Source organism: Prosopis cineraria, unplaced genomic scaffold, assembly GCF_029017545.1.
Source record: "Prosopis cineraria cultivar Desert tree isolate PC_DT_omini unplaced genomic scaffold, ASM2901754v1 PC6, whole genome shotgun sequence".
NCBI lineage: Eukaryota > Viridiplantae > Streptophyta > Magnoliopsida > Fabales > Fabaceae > Prosopis > Prosopis cineraria.
Window position 1 is genome coordinate 14,381,379 of NW_026555337.1, and position 10,777 is coordinate 14,392,155.

General features: G+C 27.6%; 1 protein-coding gene across 1 annotated transcript; it reads left to right on the plus strand.

Annotated features, from left to right (window-relative positions):
• The first annotated feature begins 8,502 nt into the window (after nt 1–8,502).
• LOC129313919 (aspartic proteinase CDR1-like) lies at nt 8,503–10,300 on the plus strand. The gene is made up of 2 exons (XM_054957311.1): nt 8,503–9,439; nt 9,897–10,300. The coding sequence occupies exons 1-2, from the start codon at nt 8,503–8,505 to the stop codon at nt 10,298–10,300; spliced, it is 1,341 nt and encodes a 446-aa protein (XP_054813286.1).
• The last annotated feature ends 477 nt before the right edge of the window (nt 10,301–10,777 follow it).

Consider the following 10,777-nt stretch of genomic DNA (forward strand, 5'->3'; position numbering starts at 1 on the left):
AATTCTTTATGTTAATAAGATTTAAGTATATCATAATAAAAACCATTTATATGATAAATTTTAATAACTTGTTATTACAGAAAAAGGTAATTGTTTTTTCTAAATAAACAATCTTAATCATAACCTCTAACATTTGAATAAATAATTTTACGTTAAATATCAAGCCATAGTTTTAGATTTTTTATATTAAGTATGCTCAAAGATAATATACTCTACTAAAATAACTAAGCCATTTGGTTAGATATTTTTAAACTTATATATCCATGATCCATCTTTTAATCTTTAGATGTGAAAATTCTTTTAATTCTAATATATAACATTCAATATATCTTGAATTTCAATTGCAATGCTTGACAAAGTTTGTTAATAAAAATAAAAGCAAAATCAAATGACATTAATGCTTTAAGAGTAACCGTAACATTATCTTGTTAAAAATAAATAGATTATATGGTAATTATATCTTCAAACTACTAAAACAATAGGACTACACATGTGTAAAAGACTAATATAGAATTGAAATGAGAATTTTATTTACTATCTCAAGGCTTCTATAATGTGTCAACTATATATAACCCCTACATTTTATTTTAAAAAAATTGAAATGTTAGGGGGTACCGTGACCACTGCTGGTCCCCTTGTCTCCACCCTTGTCTTTAAAGCCACAAAACTGAGCCCAGTTTTCAAAAATTTATCATTTGAAAAAGTTCAAGCTTCAATTAGGTATAGATGAGTCTATTAATCATAATGGAGCAGCAACTTGTGGGGTATATATATTATTGTTCTTGATGAAAAGGGAAATTGGATCAAATGATTTATAAAATATTTTAGATTCCACCCAAGTATAACAACTGAAATCCTGATGGAGAGAAGAATACCCAAGAATCACCTTACAATGTGACTCTATTGAGCAATCTCACTAATCTGCAATGAGAGCACTCAAACAATCACCGCCATATTATCGTATCAAGAATATTAGAAATTTTATTATGTATAATTGGACCATCACAATCATTTCGAATGAACTAATTAACACGATAACAAAGTCCTTAAACAATAAATTTATGACAAATAAGTCGGCCAATAAAATTTTTTAAAAAAATAGTTGTAAATATTAATTTAGATGGTCATAAATTCAGGAGTTTTAATTATAAAGAAGACATTTAAATTTTGAAAATAACTTTCAATTTATAGTTGAGATTCTTGTTTACAATTGGTTGGATTAATGTTTGTAACTTATTTTTTAAAAATTTTGTTGAGACTTAACTATCATTTTGAGGCTTTATTATCATTCTCCTTTATATTTTGCACAATGTCCGTGAACTTTGTACTAGAAAAAAAAAATTTGGATTGGTGCACAAGTTCTTTGGCAAAAAATATTAAAAGTTTACCTGCAACAATAAACTAAGTTTCATCATCTGGAAGCTTCACGTGCGTTCATGTTCTTTGAACGTCTAAAGTCTTATAATATTTTGCTGCTCGTCGTTTATATAAGAATAAAAATTTGTTCTTAGACGCAATCAAAAGAAGCAACCACTGGAAGGCCATTATAAATGTCTCAACAACTTATATTATTGGACCATATAAAATAATATTATTACTTAATTCGAGTATTACCAAATATAAAATGATATTTGTTTGAATAGATTATTATTACTTTACTATTAATCATAAAAATTCATTATGAACAAATCAAAGTTGATAATTACCGTATAATCGACACTTATTCCTCAATTGAATCATAAGATAGTTCAATTGTGGGATGATAATTCTATTTTAATTAAAATATTATCTATATATATACAATTATATTATAGTTATTTTTAATTAAAATGTAAAAAGCATAACAAATTCTCAATAATATGATACATATGGTAGTGTCGCCAACGGTTAATTTAATTTCATACTTGCTTTTTATTATTTCTCCATTTTAATTTCATGTTTGCTTTTGTTTTCTTGAGTTTAAGTCTAGATTATATTGAGACCTAGATCTTGAAATAATGGAATTCTAGATTGGTATTCTGTCCTATGGCAGACAGATCAGGGCAATGGAAGTTGAGGGTAAATATGTCATTTCACAAAATATTGAAATGCCAAACAAGTTTCTAAGGACTAAATTATAATATGGATAAATGAGCAAATTATTTCTTAAATTTTAGGTTTAATAGTATTATAAATTTTAAACTTATTTATTATACAAATTGTTCTTTCAAACTTTAAAAGAGGTATAATCTTGCCCTTGCCATCAATAAAAATTAACGGTAATTGTTAATTAATCAACAATTGTAGAAAAGGACCCCCAAAATTGTATTAGAAAAAAAGATCAAATTTTTTTTAGTCATTTTCTATATTTTTTGGGTTTACTGTCTGTAATTTTTAAGTTATTTATTGTAATTTTTTATTTTTTGTGTAATTTTTTATATATTTTTATATCATTTTTAGTCATCTAATGGTTAAAATTAATTTTTGTTAACGACAGAAGTTAAATTATAACGTTTTCAAAAGTTAAAAAAATAATTTACACAATAAATAAATTTAAAATTTATGGTGCTACGTTACCTAAAATTTAAAAGATAATTTCTTCATTTAATTAATAATAATTATTGCATTTTGTGGTATTTAAATATCATTCACATATGTTAAAAGTATTTTATTGTCATTCTCCATGAAATTATCGTGTGATATTTTAAGCCCCATGCAAGTTTATCCCCCAATATAGGTATCTAAAGTATAGTACTGTTAAGTCATATTTGACCAAGTATGCTTAATTGGAGTAAAACTCCTAAATACATTTTCTACTTTATATTTAAACCACGATAACTTATTCTACTAAAATTCAACTTTATTTGTAACATCAAAGATTCTTTAAGCTACAATATGCAGGGAAATTAAACTAGCATTAAAATAGACCATTTTGACTTTGCCCACTTGGCCAGTTGGTTTTTTTTTTTCAAGTTTTGAAATTAAAACCTTAATTAGTTAATCCTTCCTTTTATATGGAAATAATTACGAGGAATCAATTTGAAAAGTTGATATTTTATCAAAACAAAATTCAAATATTATTATCATATCGATGACGATGAATGAGATGCATTATTGCTTACGTGACGAATTTGTTTTGCATCAACTTGACAATTTATTTGAGGTCTTCTTAATTGTTTTTTTTAGTGTCATATATATATATATATGTATGTATGTATATATTAAAGGTTAGGTGAGTATTGTTTCGGGAGTTCATTAAAAACCAGACATATCTCTAACTCAAAAGACATTTAGAAAACACTTATAAATCGTCCATCAACTTTTATAGATTATGAACCAAATTTTTATCAATTAGTAAACCAACCTTTGTTGGTGTGTGTATTTTTTTAATTTAATCATGTTTTGAGTAAGTGAGGCGCACACCAAGCCCAACATGGCTTGATAATGCAGGGCAAGACTTGATTTTTCTTTACTTCTCTCCATTATGCCTCTATTATAAATTTAAAATGTTCGTATCAAATTTTAATGGTATAAATTAATCTATAATTTTAAAACTCAAATCTAAATCATTAAATCCAATCAAATAGTTTAAATTTCCAATGTTCTTTTCACTAAGTGAAGAGAAACCACCTTAACATAGTGTTTGGTTTTAGTGTGGGAAGTGGAAGGGGAAGGGAAATGGAAAGAGGGAAGGGCAGGCAGGAGAGGGGTTTGAGGAGAGGAGGTATTTTAATCATTATTGTTTAGTTCAGAAAGGAAGGAAAGGTTGGCTAATTATAAATTGATAAATATGCACTTATGTTATTTTATTTTATTTATTTTATAAAAATATTTATATCATATTTTTTAAAAAAAATTAGTCGTAAAATCTTTTACCTCATTTATTTATGATATAAGGCCAAAAAATTTTTTATAACATATTCTTGTAATAGTTTTAAAAAACGTTATTTAATTAATCTTAATGACATAACCTGTTATTTCATTAATTTTAATTTACTTTTTGATAGAAGAATATATAAAGATTGTAATTGAATATAAATATGCAATAGTTAGTAGTAAATAATCGATAATAGGATGATATAAATAGTGTTGTATTTTTATTTAATTAAAACAGTGGTAAATATTAAAATGCAGCAAAGTTAATAAAGATAATTTAGTCACAAAATTTTCATCCCTTCCAAAACACCCAAATCAGAGGAGAGAAAAATAAGAGGAGGGGAGGGAGAAAATTTGTCTTCCCTCTCCTTCAAAATCATCTAACCAAATCAAATGTAAGAATTTAGTTTGACAATTTTTATAAATTGAGTGTTGATAAAAATTTGGATCACCAAAAAAGAAAATAAGCCCAACTAGGCCCAATCTTCTTTTGACGAATGGGGTCGTCCATCAAAGATGGGTTGGTCTAGAATAGCATTCTTTTAATCATTCTCCATGTATTTTGTAGATATTCAATTGTTCATGCTACTTTACTTTACCTTGTTTATCCAAAAAAAAAAAATTACGTTTTTTTTCCAATATTTTTTGTTTTAAAACGTTAAAATCATAAATATATGTTTTTTAGAAAAAATGTTAAGTTATACTTATTATTTCTCTGACATCTACAGCACTAGAAAATATGTTTAATTATAAATGTTTTTAAGTGAGTAAAATATTATAACCAATCTTTTATTTTGCCTTAGTAACACAGATCTCTCATTTATTTTAAAAATACACAATTTAGATCAATCCATTAACTTCTTTACAAATATTCTAAAAACATATTTACAAATTTTAAATATTATATTTACATTATTTATATAATCTATTGGATTTTCATGTTATGTTATATGGTGAGCAAAAATATGTTTTTAGAAATTTTAAAAAACAAAAATAAATAAGTTTCAATAAATTTGATAAAAATTTAAATAATAAAATTTTATAATATGATAAAAATTAATAAATTTTATAATATAATAAAAATTGAAAATGTATTTATCATATTTTTTAGATGTGTACAAAAAAATTTTTTGAAAAATATAAAATTTTAGAAGATTCTTATATTAAAGAGGGACACTTTGATCAAATTAAAAGTTTAACCATCAATTAACAATTGGATGGATGAAAATAAATCTCAAATATACAAAGATGTTTGTGTGACATATATTTTAATTTTAAGGGAGGTTGGTATGCTTTTTCAAAATAGATGGAAGATTTGAGTAATTAAATCGTAATAAAAGAGTAATCACTGTATTTTACTTTTTTTGAATTAAGACCAAATATTTGACACTCCTACAACTTAAGTGAAGGGCTAAAAGGTAATTTTACCATTTAATAAGACGCAGACAAAGCAAAGCTTTGTACAAAATGAATAATGATATAATCATGTAGTTTTTAATATAGTTTTAAAAACTCTACCAAACCAACTAGATCAACCAATTGAATTGTAAACTGGAAAATTAATAAATTTCAGTTTTAATATAATTATAAATTAAAAATTAAAAATTTTTTAAATATTTAACAGGATATTTCTAACAATGTTTAAGATTGAACTAAATTGTAGGTTTTAAAATGGAGAGAACATCCTGTAATTTTAGCAAAATAGAAGGAGGGTCAGTATATTTTTTTATAAGTTTTATTGTGAAAAAGAAAATAATAGGAGGAAAATGTAATTTTCTTTTCTATTCTTTTTTTACCAGCATTTTCTTTTCTATTTTATTCTTTGTGTGTGTGCGCGTGTATGTATATAATAGTATGCAGTATATACTAAGCTGATATGAATTCAGATTCCAAACTTTTACAATACAAGATAATTCGCATTTAACGGATATTAAAGAGGCCAATTAATTAATTAATAATTAATTATGATAATCTGACCCCAATTTTCAAAGAGATGTAACGTTACGTTTACAGATGAAACAGTGGCATATAATTGGCATTAATTAGAAACTATATTCATGCACCAATGATACCCTAATTTTGTCAAAAATATTCGCATCTCTCTTTTTGATTCATACAATTAAATACCAAAAAACCAAAATTTAAAACACCTAAAAGTAAAACGGATGGCATTTATCATAAGTCCAGATTCTTTGCATATATTTAATAATAAGCATATTTATAATGTATGCATTTCATTTGGACAATCTAATCTAAATTTAATTTGAAAGGTCTTGATATATGTTACTATTTTTTTATTTTTGATCTTTTAAATTTTTAATTGAAATAATCTTTTTTAGATAACTATTTCCTCCTTTAAAAAATATAACGCACTTTTTTAAAGAATTAAATGTTTAAAAATATAAGGTATTTTTATTTTAAATGTGTAATTAATATGTATTTCTTGTAAAGTATTTATAATAAACAAAAATAAATATAAAAAGATAGTATTAATTTAAATACAATTAACTACTTTATTGAGAAGTGAGATTCAATTAAAAATATTTTATGTATATTTTTTAAATGGGGAGTAATTAAAATTTTATTTATTTTGTGTGAAAATGTAAAAAAAAAAAATCATTTTAAATTAAGTAAAAACATATAAGGATCTACATCTAAATTTGCTTTAAACAATCTATAATTGATATGTCATATGTATATGCACACATATGAGCATAACAAGATCCAATCTAAAAGACAAAATACCTCATATGTGATAAATTAGTGAATATATTACATGCAATAGCTTATTTTGATTGTGATTTTTTTGACCTTCAAGATATATAGTTATTAAATTATTTATCATCTGATTATTTCAAGTATAATTTTTACAATTTTAAAAGACAGATATCTCCACCTCTAAATTCGTACTATAACAATATTGTTCATAAAATACTTCCTCTATCGCTCATCATGAGTAATGGTTTTGATTTAATAGCTAAGACTTTATAAATATTTTTTAATGTAACTATTTCAAAGTCAATTAAATTGAATTAGTTCAGGACCTCTATGTTCACAATTTGAGTGCAAACAAATATATACTTTTTTCTCACTCTTTATTACAATTACAAAACAAAATAGATAGAACTCGGGAGTCAAGACAACTAATTTTGGTAGCATTTTTCTTCGCCGTGCTCGCTTTATTATTTTTTTTATCTCAAGAAATCGACATATAGATATAAATTTATCACAGATTTCAGACCAAAAAATATTCTTTTTTGATCAACAAGATAACAAATATTCGATCTATGCTTTTCCTTCCTTTTTAGTTTTTGTTTCCAAATTTTCTAATCGTAAATCCGTAATCATATTTTGATCAAACTAAAAAAAGTCAACTGATTACTATTACTAATTTTCGTACAACAAAATACTGACCAATTTGCATGGTTCAAAGTACAAACTATTTCTTCTTCTTCTTCTTTTTTCCGGAGAAAAAAAAAATTCTTAATTTTGAAGCTCAGTACTTTCATCCCATCCATTAAAAAATGACGATTAAAATGAGCCTCATCTAACTTAAAACTACAGCAAAAATGGAAACTATAAGAAGAGTATCCAATATTGTATTGATTAATTTAAAATTCAAATGGAAGATTTTTCTTTTTGAGTAAATAATTTTATGTATGTATGTATGTATATCTGCATATCATTTTTTTGGCCAATAATGCTTATTAATTATTGCTATAAGCTGACATGAATCAGAATTCAAACTTTAAGAAATAAGATACTGTACATCTTACGATTGAAGAGGACTGTTAATTGTGAATTACTTAATATTTAATGAATAATTAGTTATTTATAATTTATTATGATAATAATCTGATCCTATGTTCAAATGTTTATAACTCAAAAGCCTAATAAAACAGAACGGCACGTAAAAAGCCACGCACCAATCAATGATTCCGGATTTTTTTCTTGACCGGATTCTCTGTATATGTCTTTTAGGATATTCATAATTTATAATTATAATTATAACATATATATATATATATATATTATAGTGATAATCTAAATTTAATTTGAATTATATTATAATATATATATATATACACACACACTATCGTGATAATCTAAATTTAATTTGAAAGATTTGGATCTTACTTTTTTTTTATTGTAATAATATTTTTATGTATGACTTGAAAATTTGTTTATTGTGTATCAAAACATAAAATTAATATCCAATGAAAAAACATAATAAGCGGTTTGTTCTAGAATATTTAAATTTAATTTAATTAATCAACCTTTCTTTACCGGCAACTTTATACAACTTTGACTTATTTTCTTGCATGCACCGTGTGTGTGTGTACATAAATCCAATCTAAAAAGCAAAACATATCTTATGTAATCTTATGTAATAAATTGCAAAATATATCATGTGTAATAAAATATTTTGATGCTATGATCAAATTATAAAATCAGCTTAGGAAAAAAAAACAGAGAGAAAATCATCAACGATGAAAAGCAAAATCAAAATCTCTTAATTAATTATTTCGTAATTAATTTTGAAACCCTTAATTTTCTCCTCCATCATTATTGCGATGTCTATTTCTTCTATATATAACCAACGTTTGGTCCTTCATTTACATATATCTTCAACGTAACACACAAAATATGGCAAAAGCTTATACTCTTTCTGTTCTTTCAATCACCTTCTTCTTCCTTACCTTCACCATATCTCTCTCTGAGTCCTCCAACGGCGGCTTCACCGTCGACCTCATCCACCGTGACTCACCAAAGTCACCCCTCTCCACTCCCAAAACGATGCCGTTCCAATACATCCACGACGCCATTCGCCGTTCCACCCTGCATGCAAGCTATTTCTTCCCAGAAGCTGATCATCATCAGTCCCTAAACGACGTCGCTGAGTCCGATGTCGTCTCCGTCAGAGGCGAATACGTCATGTCGTATTCCGTCGGCACGCCGCCGTTCGAGATCTTTGGGATCGCCGACACTGGCAGTGACCTAATTTGGACTCAGTGTAAGCCCTGTGATGAGTGTTACAACCAAACAGCACCATTGTTCGACCCAAGGAATTCTAGAACCTTCCAGAAAATTCCTTGCTCTTCACAACAATGCTCGTCCGTACATTCCTCCGTAGGACAGACCACCTGCGATGCTTCGAGTGTCTGTGGATACAACGCAGTCTATGGGGATTCCTCGACTTCGAATGGAGACATAGCGATAGACACGATCACACTTGGGTCATCCAGCGGCCGCCGCGTGGCGTTCCCGAAGACCGTGTTTGGCTGTGGGTTTAGTAACAGGGGTACTTTTAATGAGAAGACTTCTGGGATTGTTGGACTTGGAGGAGGTTCGGTCTCGCTGGTCTCACAGATTGGTTCTTCCATCGATGGAAAATTCGCGTACTGTTTGGTTCCACTTACGTCTGATAAAAACACGAGCAAGTTGAGTTTCGGTCAAAACGCTGTCGTTTCGGGTCCTGGTACTGTCTCTACTCCTATAGTTCCTGGACGCACGTCCACTTTCTATCTTCTTACGTTGGAAGCCATGAGTGTTGGCGACAAGAGATTCGAGTTCACTTCTTCAGGTGATTCAATTCATTCTTAGTAATTACATATATATAGCATATTTCATTTTCGTTCATTTTCTTGGCAAAAAACTTGTTGTAATAATTTTTATCGTCTAGTAATATTACATGCTTCTAAATATTGTGGAAGTTTTGAAGAGGGAGTGATATTTTTCAAGGGAAAATCTGTACATTAATAATTGTGTCGTGCAATATTATTTCATGTTATCTACAATGGAATAATTAGGGTTTATTGCATGAAGGTTAATTATTTGTGTAAAATGCTTTGGGTTTAATCTCTTTTTCGCTCCTTTTCGTCATATTTTTCATCTGAATTGCAAAACTTAATATCGTCCCATGCATTGTCTACGTGTTTATTTTGCCTGGTGAGGGACCTTTTTTATATTTTTTTTCAAGAATTTATGGGACTATATATAAGCGAAAAGACTAAGTAGGGTTTATTATTTCATGCATGAAGGTGATGGAGCAGTGTCAGAGGGAAACATAATAATCGATTCAGGAACAACACTGACACTTTTACCTGAAGATTTTTACTCGAATCTGGAATCAGAAGTTGCATCACAGATCAAGCTTGAACGTGCTAGGGTTCCTCAAGATCTATTGAATCTCTGTTACAGATTGCCTTCAGATAATTCCTTTGAAGTCCCCACCATCACTGTTCATTTCAAAGGTGCAGATTTGAAGTTGAACTCGTTCAATGCCTTCGTTCAGGTCTCTGACGACGTCGTTTGCTTCGCTTTCAAGGCTTATCCTTCTGGCTCCATCTTTGGCAACGTGGCCCAGATGAATTTTCTTGTTGGATATGATCTTCAGAAAAAGACGGTTTCATTCAAGCCCGTGGATTGTACAACGAAGATGTGATTCGTTTTGTTTTGTTTTGTTTTGTTTTTTTTTTTTGGAGGAAATTAAGATTCTAAGTTTAGTCTATTCTGGTTTAATTGTTGTTTTAATTTTCTAGTATAGTCGTGTGATGTGATCTCCAGAGATTGTCTTTGAATTCTCAGTTAATATTTTGAATTAATTTACTGAATTTCCAGATACATTCTGAAGTATCTAAATTGAATTCTTATTAGCTATGGTAATTGTTTAGTCGTTTCGATCGACAAATATAGAATGAATACTTTTTAACAAGTACTTTGAAAAATGTTAGGTGCGCAATGGTTGGGTATTTACATAATATTCACGCGAATCAATAATTTGTTTAATATTTAGAAATTTAAGCTTTATGGATGGAAGAAACCAAAATTTCATAGCCAATCTGAATTTTAAGCTTAGTATAATGTTTGTAGAATTTATATTCTAACCAACCAAAACAGGACATCTTGCAAAATTTTAATC